The 13,183-nt window shown below is 44.4% G+C and overlaps 1 protein-coding gene across 1 annotated transcript; it reads right to left on the bottom strand.

The window, feature by feature from the left end:
* Positions 1-478: 478 nt before the first annotated feature.
* On the bottom strand, positions 479-9,655 carry Uxt (ubiquitously expressed prefoldin like chaperone). The gene is made up of 7 exons (XM_042669238.1): positions 9,605-9,655; positions 9,322-9,428; positions 7,411-7,492; positions 7,197-7,264; positions 6,801-6,908; positions 751-814; positions 479-578 (listed from the first exon to the last, which is right to left on the bottom strand). Exons 2-7 carry the CDS (start codon positions 9,417-9,419, stop codon positions 525-527), a joined length of 474 nt encoding a protein of 157 aa, XP_042525172.1. The 5' UTR covers positions 9,420-9,428; positions 9,605-9,655; the 3' UTR covers positions 479-524.
* Between the last annotated feature and the right edge of the window lie 3,528 nt (positions 9,656-13,183).

The following is a 13,183-nucleotide window of genomic DNA, read 5'->3' on the forward strand; positions in this document are numbered from 1 at the left end:
AATCAAGGTAAGGTGGTCTCAACTGAGACGAGGGGCTGGAGTAGGGAGGGTGGTATCTGTACCCACTAGTGAAACCTGAAGTTATTTAGAAGCAGGAGGAAGACTATAGTTGGGTATGGGTGTTACTTAGGGTATTTCAGGAACCACTGAGGTATAGGAGAGGGGAAAACCTTAGGGCCAGGACTGAATGGCCGCTGGCAGTGGGAGCAAATCACTTTTAATTGGTCCATTCTCTATAGCAGTTTAGGAAAAGGAACAAAAGGTGAGGTGGGGCTCAGGCTGCTAAGATGACTGAAAAGTGGGCAAAGTATAAAGTGACAAATGCTACTGAGCAACAAGCTAGAGACAGGACTTCCAGGATGATTTTAAAGGTTCTACCTAGAAACCCTATCTCTGGGTGTCCTAGTAACTTTGTGCTCTAGAAACAGGACATATTGGCCACCATCAGGGCTTAGGGGAAAAAGAAGGGCCATGTGACTCCAAGGCATTTAGGCTCTTTAATGTCAGAGGATGGGAAGTAGTAATCAATGGTGAGCTGGCTCTGGGAAATTCTGCAGGCCCTGTAGTTCTCTCAGCCCCTGCAAAAGAAGTTAGAAAAAGTTGAATAGGTTAGGGCCAAGCTTTGCCCCCGCTTTCCCTAGACTCCTCTTTAGAGGGAAAAATAGTCCTGCTCTACTTTGGTTTTCTCCCTTCTTAACCACCCTACACTTATCTGGGGATAGTGTGGGAGTGGAGTTGAGCTGTTCTCACCTCTAGCAACATGTGGATATGAGCCTTGATATTCATGGAGTCCTTGGTGAGGCTGTTGCTGAGCCTGGAGAAAAGAAACAAGAGAACAGTGGGGCCCACTTTTGATTATGAGGTTGACCCTTCATCATTTCAAGAACTGCCTGTATCCTGGAGGACTGCCACTCAAGACTAGCTACCACCTGGACTACACTGATTTAAAGGTAACAGAATGCCTACTTATGCCAGGCAGTTTTAGGCACTGGGGAGAAAGACACAGACTGAAGAAACAAAATCTCCTGACCTCATGGAGTTCAAATTCTTGCTAAAAGAGACAAATGAATGACAGAACAAAATACATGGTATGCCAGATGGCTGTTAAGAATAAGGAAAAATTGAACAATCAGGGAAGATAAGGAGTAGGGGAGTAGAGGCTTCAGTTCTAAGTAGAGTTAGGAATGACTTCACTGAGAAGCATTTTTTGAGACAAGGTCTCATTATGTAGTTCTGGCTGCCCTTGACCTACTGCATCAGCCTCCCAAGTGCTAGCATTACTGTTCTACATGTTCATTCCTGGCCACTGGAAAACATTTGAATTGTCTTATTAAAGTGTAGTGAATAATGTGGTTATATCGGGGATGGGTATTCCACATGGGTCAGCCAATACAAAGGCACCAAGGTGGCAGTTGTGTCTGGCATGTTTGAGGCACAACCAAGAGGTCATTGGTTGCAGAGTAAGTAAAGGGGGCTTCTAAGAGGTGAAGGTATAGAGGTAAGTAAAGAGGCAGACTGTATAAAGCCTGCAAGGCCATAGTAAAAGACCCTGGCTTTTACACTAAATGAGGCAAGAGCTGGGGGAGGGGTGGGAAAAAAGGAAGCAAAGAAGGGATGCATCCATTTGTCTGTGGAGCAGAGAAACATGGAGGCAGCAGTCCAGTGAAACTGATACTACAATAGTCCAAATAAGAGATAGAAGATCAGCTGGGCGCTGGTGGCTCATACCTACAAGCCTGGCTACTCAGGAGGCTGAGATCTGAGGATTAGGGTTCAAAGCCAGACTGGGCTGAAAAGTGCCCATGAGACTCTTATCTCCAATTAACCACCAGACAGCTGGAAGTGGAGCTGTGGCTCAAAGAGGTAGGGCTAGCCTTGAGCAAAAGAGCTCAGGGACAGTGCCCAGGCTCTGAGTTCAAGCCCAACTGACAAATAGAAGTTCAGACCACTGTGGTGGCAGTTGGGGTGCTGAATATGACTGGACTTGATAGGGAATGGGGAGGATGTAATATGAATTGAGGGGCAACAGTATTTACTAAAGTGTTGCATGCCCAGGTATGAAAGAAAGGACTCAAGGAAGAGGCCAAGGCATAAACAACTGGGAATCTAGATTGACAGAAACCACCCTAACCTTCCACTATTGAGTCACATAGTCAACTCCCTTTGTTCAACCTTTTTGGACCAGGTCTCAGTCAAAAAGAATCTGCATGGGCAAAAAGGGCCAAGGATTGCTTTTCTGAAAAATGAAGAGTGAAAAGAAAATGAGTACAAGTTAAATAGCAGAAAGATCTTTCCCACAGAAAGACAAGAGGAAGGAAAGAACTTTTTGAGGATTAACCAGGAGGCCAAAGCATTAGAATTAAGTGAATGGTGATATGGTATCAAATAAGGAGGCAGGAAGGGGCTAGATCACATACATAGTCTCCACAGTATAAGGAATGCTGGTTTTATTGTGCTATTAATGTAGGATTCAGTTTGAATGGTAGGTGAAACTACCATGTAAAGAACAGAAGATGTTAAGTGAAAAAATATGAACCCAGCGAAACTAATGTCACCACATTTATATTGCCAGCCCAGACCTGTCTCCTGAATCCAATCTATGACTTTTATCTGCAAAAATCCATTTCAGCATTTAATAAGCACCTCATACAGGCTCCTGACTGAACTCCTGCTCTACCAATACATTCTTCTCCATTTCAGATAATAACAACTCTATCCTTCCAGTTACTCAAAAAAAACCTAGAGATCTGTCTTTCATTTCCTATCCCTCCAGTGCTGGGGATTGAATGCAGGGCTTCATGCATAGCAAATACTAGACCCTGAGTACAAGCCCCAGTACCACCATAAAATTAGTTTATGCATGGTGCTGGTGGCTCATACCTGTAATCCAAACTACTCATGAGGCTAAGATCTGAGGGTTGCAGTTCAAAACCAGCCTGGGCTGAAGCCATGAAACTCTTATCTCCAAATAAATATAAAAAAGCAGAAAATGGAACTGTAGTTCAAGTGGTAGCGTGCTAGCCTTGACCCACAGAAGCTGAGTCACTGCCCAAGCTGTGAGTTCAAGCCCCAGAACCAGCACACACAAAAAATTAGTTTAAGCCGGGTGCTGGTGGCTCACGCCTGTAATCCTAGCTATTCAGCAGGCAGAGATCTGAGAATCAGCCAGCCTGGGCAGGAAAGCCAAAAGTGGCGCTGTGGCTTAAGTGGTAGAGTCCTAGCCTTGAGCTGAAGAGCTGAGAGACAGCATCTAGGCCCAGAGTTCAAGCCCTACAACTGACAAAAAAAATCAGCTTAACAGTACAAGCTTTTGGAAAGGCTATAAAAAAGGAGAGGAGGGCTGGGAAGGTGGCTCAGTGGTAGAGTGCTTGCCTTGCATGCATGAGGCCCTGAGTTCAATTCCTCAGCACCACATAAGCAGAAAAAGCTGGAAGTGGCGCTGTGGCTCAAGTGGTAGAGTGCTTGTCTTGAGCTGAAGAGCTGAGGTAGTACCCAGGTCCCCATGACAAAAAAAAAAAAAACAAAACAAAACAAGATAAAAAAGGAGAGGAGAGGATTAGAGGCATAGTTCATTGGTAGAACTTAGTATGTGCATGCCCTGGGTTCAGTCTTTAGCACCAAAAAAAGGCAAAAAGGGAGAAAGAAAGAAAGAAAGAAAGAGAGAAAGAAAGGAAGGAAGGAAAGAAGGAAGGGAGAAAAATGAAAACTCATTAATTACCAGTGGTACACAAAAAGGTTGCTTTAATCTATTACTACAGATTTAATGAAATAGTCATGTTATACTGCTTCAATAATTCCATATTTATGAGATATGGAGATACACTTCTAATCAATAAAAAATACAGAGACTCCCCTCTCCAAACAAATATGCTAAAACATAAGAACTACTGCAGGTTATATTGTTTACATAAAGTAACTAGAAAGTTACTTTGAAGTGTTAAAGTTTAAAAAGGAGGGTTAGTGATATAGACTCAAATCCTTACTCTTTGAAAGAGGAAGCTTTATTAGCTGTAATATAGTAATATGAAAGTCAGCAATAATTTTCCATTACACTAATAGACCAGGTCAATATAGTAAAAAAAATTAGATAAAAGATGCTGGGAAGGTGGCTCAGTGGTAGAGTGTTTGTCTTGCATGCATGAGGCCCTGGGTTCGATTCCTTAGCACCACGTATGCAGAAAAAGCCGGAAGTGGCGTTGTGGCTCAAGTGGTAGAGTACTAGCCTTGAGCTAAGAGCTAAGGGACAGTGCCCAGGCCCAAAGTTCAGCCGCCACAACCGACAAAAAAAAAAAAAAAAAAAATTAGATAAAAGAGTGGATGCTGGCAAATGCCTCATTGGAAGGAAAGTCAAAAAGCCTCAAAAATTTTAAATATATTAGAAAGGCCTAGGAATCGTGACACAGATATATTATAAAAACCGGGTGGGGCGCTGGTGGCTCACCCCTATAATCTTAGCTACTCAGGAGGCTAAGATCTGAGGATCACGGTTCAAAGCTAGCCTGGGCAGGAAAGCCCATGAGACTCTTATCTCCAATAAACCACCAGAAAACCAGGAGTGGTGCTGTAGCTCAAGTGGTAGAGTGCCCCCCTTGAGCTGAAGAGCTGAGGGGACAGTGCCCAGGCCCAGAGTTCAAGCCCCATGACTGACCAAAAAAGAAAAAAAGAACTGGACTTGGAGCAAACAGCCAGTAGCTCATGACTGTAATTTTACTAAAGAGGCTGAGATCAGAGAATAACAGTTTGAAGCCAGCCTGGGCAGATAAGTTTCTTTGTCTAATTAACCAGCAAAAATCCTAAGCCCAATTAACCAGTAAAAAATCCAGAAGTGGATTACAGAAATGAATGTAGGAATAAACATAGCCAAGGAAATATTTTAATTAGTAGTCACACTATGAGAGGTTGTCTGTGTGTATTCCTCCATTTAAGCCATGCTTGCTTTACTTGGCAGTTTCTTTACCATGCTAGACAATGTCCCCTTTCCTAGGAATGCTCTTCCCCATGGCTTGTTCACTCAATCAAATGTCACTTCCTCTGGAAGACTTCCCTATGTACATTTCAAAGCCTTCATCCACAGTCCCAAATGCTGTTCCCTGCTCCAAACCTAAATTTACCTGGAGGCCATCCTTTCTCTCCCCATCACTACCACATCCACCTGCTTCTATTACCATTTTAATTTACTTCCAGTATGCCCTTACAAACTTCTTCACCAGTCTACTATATATTGTGTAATAATTTGGTCAGTTGGGGCATAGACAAAAAATTTCTCCCTTTATAAAGCTTGTAACCTGGACTTTGCGTAGCTCCATTGCCCAGCACACAAGATGTATTGGGTTTGAGTCCCAGCAGTGCAAAAAAAAAAATTTTCTTTTAACATATAATCTAATTGGAGGAAACAACAAATGAAAGAAATTACAGTGTAAGCCAGGTGCTTGAGTCTCATGCTTGTAATCCTAATCAGGAGGCTGAGATCTGAGGATCGTGGTTCAAAGCCAGCCCAGGCTGGAAAGTCTTCGAGGTTCTCATGTCCAATAAACTACTCAGAAAAAGCTGAAAATGATGCTGTGGCTCACGTGGTAGAGTGCTAGCCTTGAGCAGAAGAAGCTCAGGGACAGCATCTAGGCCTGGAGTTCAAGCCCCAGGACAAACAAAAAAAAAGAAAGAAAGAAAGAAAGAAAAAGGAAGGAAGGAAGGAAAGAAAAGAAAGAAAGAAGGAAAGAAAGAAGGAAAGAAAGAAGGAAAGAAAAGAAAGAAAGAAGGAAAGGAAGGAAGGAAGGAAGGAAGGAAATAGAAAGAAAGAAAAGAAATTACATATTGGGAGGTGATATTTACAGGGGAGAGAGGAGAGTGGGGAGAAAACACAGAGGAGTCAAGAGTGCTATTTAAAAGTAATAAAAGTTAGGTTACAGCTGGGTGCAGGTAGCTCACACTTGTAATCCTAGCTACTCAGGAGGCTGAGAGCTGACGATCACAGATGGAAGTCTGCCTGGGGAAGGAAAAGTCCATGAGATTCTTATATCCAGTAAGCTATCAAAAACCCAGAAGTAGGGCTGTGACTCCAGTGGTACAGTGCTAGTCTTCAGCAAAAGAAGCTTAGGGATATTGGCTAGGTTTTGAGTTCAAGTCACAGGACCAACACACACACGCACGCACGCAGGCACGCAGGCACGCACGCACGCACGCACGCACGCACGTTAGGTCACAAAAAGACTAATTGAAATAATATTCAAGACAACAGAGAAGGAAGGAAGCCATATGAAACATGCCCTGCAGGCAGACAGACCACTGTATTTGTCATCAGGTGCAACCATTCAGTAAGAGCAGGAAAACCAGCAGAACATGATGTGAGAGATAACTTGTTTTATTGTTGCTGACATACAGGCTGCAACCACATGGACCTGCTCATAAATGAACTATGTAGGGCAGGATAGTCCCTCTGGAATGTAAGCCTTCTAAGACTTTGTCTTGTACCCATCTTCATTCCTACCACCAAACACATTCTGGTATATAAGAGATGCTCAATAAATATTTTTGTGAACCAACAACACAAAAACCATTTACTGGGTGTTAATTACATGCCACATCTGGGGTGGAACTATGTATCCCCGCCTTCATCATCCTTAAGTAACAACCCAGGTAGCCATGGGGAAGAGTGTTGAAAATGGTAACATTTTTGTGTTATATATGTGTGTTGCTGTGGATGGAACTCAGAGCCTCAAGCATTCTAGGCATGCACTATACTAGTGAGCTACATCTCTGGTCAATATTGGTGTTTTTAGACACTATCCTCAAGCAAGACTTACTCTGTGAGGAGAGAGCTCTTACGATCAATAAACTTGAGTGCTTCTGCCAGTGTCAACTCCAGGAAAAACCCATATCCCAGGGCTACATAGATGCGTGAAGTATCTGAGCTGAGAAAAGAAGTCGGAGGATGTATCAGAAGTCCTTATTACTTACTGTGTAGCAAAGTATACAGTTCCTTTGTTTTTTACTACCTCCCCTTTCCCAAACTGAGGCATTGGAAGGGCAAGGATTTTGACCTATTTTATTCACTGTTACATCCCCAGCATCTGGCTCATATTCTGATGACGTATAAAAGCATAGTGCTTGGTACACAGAAGACACTGAAAGAGTATTTACTATATGAAGGAAAAGGTAAGCTTAGCCCTGTGGACTCAGAGAGGTGGGAAGACACTTACACCACTGTGTCAACGAAGAAGTTACAGCCCAAATCCACCTGCATATATAACTCCGAGTGATTAGCTTCCTGTAGGGCCAGGGAAAAAGAGGTAGGGGTCATTGGTCAATTTCTTAGTCCATTAACAGGTTTTGATCTGGGGTTTCTCTTCCCATCTTGCTTATTTATTCCACTTCTTCCAAATAAAAACTGATACCCTACCCAGAAGTCTTTACCTGGAGTCGCTCAATGACATTTTTCAGCTGAAGGTATGTGGCCAGCTGCTCATATACTTTGTCTCGATGGTCCAATACTTTTCTGATAGGATGAAAATACAAACTCATAGGCACTATTCCTTTTGGAAAAATCTCACATTATGCCCTAACAGGCATTCTAAGCCAAGCATGGAGTTACATACTTGCAATATCAGAACTCAAGAGGCTTAGGTAGGAGAATCCCAAGTTTGAGACCAGACTGGCCTACATAATGAGGCCCTATTTCCAAAACAAAATACACATTTTAGTTCTTATGTTAAGTTTGGACTCTGGGTCAAACTGCCTGGGTGTAAATCTGAGCTGTATTATTTACTAGCTGTGTGACTTTGGCAAGTAATAAACCTGTTTGGGACTTAGTTTCCACAATTATAAAACAGAGATGACAATATTTCTTAGTAAGAATCCTTAGTCTTTTGTAGCTTCCCCCCCCCCCAGGGGTGAGGGCTGAACCCAGGGCCTTGTGCTCGCCAGGGGGGCACCCTTCCGCTGAGCTAAACTCCCAACCCCAGTAAGAATCCTTAGGATCATTTCTTCCCACAATGCACTTAGAATAATGCCAACTACTTATCACTATTATGTCTTCCAAGGCCTCATGCCAATCAATGGCCCACCCTCAGACCTGAAATATCCTCCACCTTTTAGGATGCTCACCAAGTCCTACTTCTGAACACTTGCTGAGATTAATTACAGCAATGCTTTTTTTTTTCTCCCATTACTGGAACCTGAGCTCAGGCTCAAAATCAATGGGCTTTCTTATTCATGGCCTGCACTCTACCACTTGAGCATGAGTCCAGCCCAGTTTTTTGGTGATGAGCTCTTGTGGACCTTTCTGCCTGGGATGGCTCTGAACTATAACCTTCCAAATCTCAGCTTCCTAAGTAGCTAAATTGTAGGCTTCAGCTACCAGCCCAGCTGCTTTAAGTTTTCACAATTAATGAATCTCTTGTGTTTCAGCCATCAGTTAAATTCTATTTTTTTTTTTTTTTTTGTCGTTCATGGGGCCTGAACTCTGGGCCTGGGCGCTGTTCTTCAGTTCAAGGCTAGTGCTCTACCACTTGAGCCACAAAGCCACTTCCCTTTGTTTCTGCTTATGTGGTGCTGAGGAATCAAACCCAGGGCCTCATGCATGCAAGGCAAGCATTTTACCACCGAGCCACCTTCCCAGCCCCTTAAATTCTATTTTAAAAACATTTTTGACAAGGTCTCTCTGTAATCCAGGCTGGTCTCAATACTCTTGCCTCGGTGTCCTGAGTTGTATCTGTGGCCATTTGACTTCTGCTACATTTTTTATTTTTTGGTCAGTTGTGAGGCTTGAACTCTGGGCCTGAGTGCTGTCTCTTAGCTCTTCAGCTCAAGGCTAGCGCTCTACCACTTGAGCCTTAGCACCATTTCTGGCTTCTTTTTGCTTATGTGGTGCTGAGGAATCGAACCCAGGGCCTCATGCATGCAAGGCAAGCACTCTACCACTGAGCCACTTCCCCAGCCCCCTGCTACTTTTTTTTTTTTTTTTTTTTTAACAAGGATTGACCACTGTTAGAAACCGCAAACCACCAAATGAAGTTTCACAAACTACCCCATGTTACAGATGAGGCACGTTTGTGAGGTACAGAATGGCCAGGTAGAGTGCGCTGTGTTCACATGGCTAAGCCAGGACTACCGCAAGAACTCTGGTTCTGGAACGACAGCTCTATCTGATAAGTAGTATCAAAGGCCATTCTGCTAAGAACATCAAGTTCCATCCAAAATGTACCCTGGATGTCACCCCTCTTTCGTTTGCTCTGCCCACCAATCCGATGGCTTGGCCCTAATTCAGAACGCCCAACCCACCACGTGGAATGTTCCGAATGCCCCACCTCCCGCGCTGTCCCTCACCGCAAGTCCCGCTGCAGCACGTCACTGATAAAGGCCTCGTAGCGCAGCACTTTTTCCCCCGTGGCTTCCACAGCCCGGCGTTTAGGGGGCGTCGCCATAATGGGCTCCTGGGGAGTGAGGAGGGGGAAAGGCCACATTAACCACTCGTTTTATCTTAGGCACACCTATCTCCGCCCTCTCAATATTAGGAATAGACTCATTCGGCTAATGTTTGGAGATTCCGAATTCTTCCCATCTCGACTTCGGGACTTATTGACCCGGGACACCCACACGCGACCCTTACCTCAGGCCCGTCGGCAATAAGAATTGTTGGTGTGAACCGCGGCTTCCGGGAGGCGCGGGTAAATGACGCAGGCAAACACGCTGGCCAACCAGATAGCCAGACGGGGAAGGGGACATTCCGAACGGAAGAAGACCGACCAAAGGGAAGAGGACAGAGGCGGGACTTCACGGAATTGCTGAGGTCACGGAAGACTGCAGTGTAGCCGTAGAAAGCCCAGTGGTGTACTTAGAAATCGGCGCTTGGAGTCTGTGGGGACTATGTTTAGCAGGTGGGGGGGGGGGGGGGTTGCAGTTTAATGAGCTTTGGAGGGGTTGGGGGCTGAGACAGGACGCATAGGTGGAATTAGGGCGAGGGAATAAAGTATTTATAATTTAAAAAGCAGGGCCAGGCGCCGATGGCTCACGCCTGTAATCCTAGCTACTCAGGAGGCTGAGATCTGAGGATCACAATTCAAAGCCAGCCCAGGCAGGAACCTCCGTGAGACTCTTATTTCCAATAAACTACTCAGAAAACCAGAACTGGCGCTGTGGCTCAAGTGGTAGAGTGCTAGCCTTGAGCTGAAGAGCTGAGGGACAGCGCCCAAGCCCAGAGTTCAAGCCCCAAGACCGACCAAAAAACAAAACAAAAAACAGGAGGGCCTTCAAACTGGCCAGAATTCTTGGTGTTTTTCAGCTTGGGGGCGTGGCTCAATAGTAGAGCCTCTCCCTAGCAAGGTGAGGGGACCGATCCTGAGTTCAAAGTCTAGTACCAGGCTGGGAAGGTGGCTCAGTGGTAGAGCGCTTGCCTTGCATGCATGAGGCCCTGGGTTCGATTCCTCAGCACCACATAAGCAGAAAAAAAAAGCCGGAAGTGGCGCTGTGGCTCAAGTGGTAGAGCGCTAGCCTTGTTCAGGCCCCACGACTGGACCTCCCCCCCCCCCCCAAAAAAAAATCTCTAGTACCACCATCAATCAATGACTTCATTATAGTTCAAGTCTGCAGGGAAAGATACATTATTTTTATTTTTAATAAGGGAAGTTTGGGTTTTACTCCCAGTTATGGGAATCAGTTGAGCACTTAAGTATTTTTAAATGGCCTGGAGCCTGTGGTTCATGCCTGTAATCCCAGCTACTCAGGTGGCTGAGATTTGAGGATTGAAGCCAGCCCAGGCAGTCTGAGATCTGAGGATCACAGTTTGAAGCCAGCCTGGGTAGGAAAGTCCTTGAAACTCTTTATCTCCAATTAATCACTCCCCCCCCCTCCCAAAAAAAGCTGAAAGTGAAACTGGTTCAAGTGGTAAGAACACTGTCCTTAAGCAGAAAGTTCAGAGACTGCCCAGGCCCTGAGTTCAAACCCCAGCACCAGAACAGGGTTTTTTTTCTTTTTTCTTTTTTTTTTTTTTTTGGGGGGGGGGGGTCAGGTCGTGGGGCCTGAACTCTGGGCCTGGGCGCTGTCCCTCAGCGCTTCAGCTCAAGGCTAGCGCTCTACCACTTGAGCCACAGTGCCACTTCCAGCTTTTTTTCTTATGTGGTGCTGAGGAATCGAACCCAGGGCCTCAGGCATGCAAGGCAAGCGCTCTACCACTGAGCCACCTTCCCAGCCCGTTTTTTTTTTTTTTCAAGTGAAAACAAATTTACTATAATTCCTCTTTGATGATTCCTGTGATGTGACTAGCAATTCACAATTGGAGAACAAGTGAAGACTGGCAAAGCTCTGTCTTACTTAATAGTAGAATGGACTGTTGTTGAAGATCTCCATGGAGGATCTGTTAACCTAACTTGTAGTTAGAAAAAGTCTCTAGTACCTGTTCCTGTGCTTTTTGTTTTTTCCTAGTGGAGATTGCGATCCTCAGGATGGGCAAGTTCTCTACCACTTGGGTCATGCCCTGCCCACTCAGATCTTTTCTTTAAGTTTGTTTTTCAGATAGGATTTTGTCTTTGTCTTCAGCTGCCTCAAACTGTCATCCTTCTCCGTTTCCTACTAGTGGCTGTGATTCCAGGTGTGTATCAACATGCCTAGCCAATGCATATGTTTTTATTTAAGCCTATAAGTTTTCAATGAATTTGTTTTGATGCTCTAGAGTGACTGAATACATTTCTTTCCTGTACTAGATTTTCAAACAACAATATCCAGCAAGTGAAGGCATGAGCCTGGGAGAGAAAAGGGATGCCAGGATTCCCTAAATGCTGTTCCCACCTGCAGCACTCTTACCAAGGAAGTCTTCAGGGCCATGTGTGCTATATTGTTTGTAAAGCAAGGATTTTTGTGTGTACAGGTTTGCCCCTTAGATGCCCCAAACCTGAGCAAATCAAATGTCTTGCCCTTGGATCAAGGTACTTGGAAACATTGAGTTACCTTTAAATCTCATATGTGATTAAAGTTATATTTAATGTGCTTTAACAAACACTAACTGGTTAGAAAAATATTACCTAATCAAAACCATGTTTTATGAGAAGAGAGAAAATGTCTATTTGGTAGAAAAAGCATAGGTCTGGTGGGATGGAGAGGTAATCTGTCCAAGTCTACTAACATTTCACAAAAAACTTTTTTGCTTAAATGTTTCCAACTTTAATTTATATTTTTTTGTGTGACAGTCCCGGGGCTTGAACTCAGGGCCTGGCAACTGTCCCTGAGCCTTTTTGCTCAAAGCTAGTGCTATACCACATAAGCTGCAGTTCCACTTTCAGCTTCTTTGGTGATTAATTGGAGATAAGATTCTATGGACTTTCCTTTCCAGACTGGCTTCAAACTTCAATCCTCAGTTCTCAGCCTCCTGAGAATTAAGATTAGAAGTATGAGCTACCAGCGCCCAGCCCCCCCCCCTTTGTTTGAGGTCTGAAATGGGGACTCAAACTTGATATCTGCTGCTTTGGCTTATTAGCTAGCTCTCTACCAACTGAGCCATGCTTCCAACTCCAGCCCATTAATTTATATTTCATACTTACAGATCAGTTACTAGTGAATCCTCAGAGCCTTCATTCAAATTCACCAGTTGGCGTGTGTGTGTGTGTGTGTGTGTGTGTGTGTGTGTGTGTGTGTGTGTCACTGTTGGCTCACTCCTGGATTAGCTAGGATTAGCTACTCCGGAGGCTGAGATCTGAAGATCACAATTCAAAGCCAGTCTGTGCAAAAAAAGTCTGAGACTCTTAATATCTAACCACCAAAAAAACCTTTACATGGAAGTATAGCTCAAATGGTAGAGTGTCAGGGGCTGGGAAGGTGGCTCAGTGGTAGAGTGCTTGCCTTGCATGCATGAGGCCCTGGGTTCGATTCCTCAGCACCGCATAAACAAAAAGCAAAAAGCCGGAAGTGGCGCTGTGGCTCAAGTGGTAGAGTGCTAGCCTTGAGCTGAAGAGCTGAGGGACAGCGCCCAGGCCCAGAGTTCAGGCCGACCGGACCCAAAAAATGAAAATTAAAAAAAAAATGGTAGAGTGTCAGCCTTGAGTGAAAAAGAAAAAGGAAAAAGTGAGAGGTCCATAGCTGGGTACCAGTGGCTCATACTTATAATCTTAGTTACTCAGGAGGCTAGAACTAAGGATTATGGTTCAAAGCCAGCCAGGGTAGGAAAGTCTATGAGACTCTTATCTCTAAAATAAATTAC

This window comes from Dipodomys spectabilis, unplaced genomic scaffold, assembly GCF_019054845.1.
Source record: "Dipodomys spectabilis isolate Male_0828 unplaced genomic scaffold, ASM1905484v1 ptg000492l, whole genome shotgun sequence".
Lineage (NCBI taxonomy): Eukaryota > Metazoa > Chordata > Mammalia > Rodentia > Heteromyidae > Dipodomys > Dipodomys spectabilis.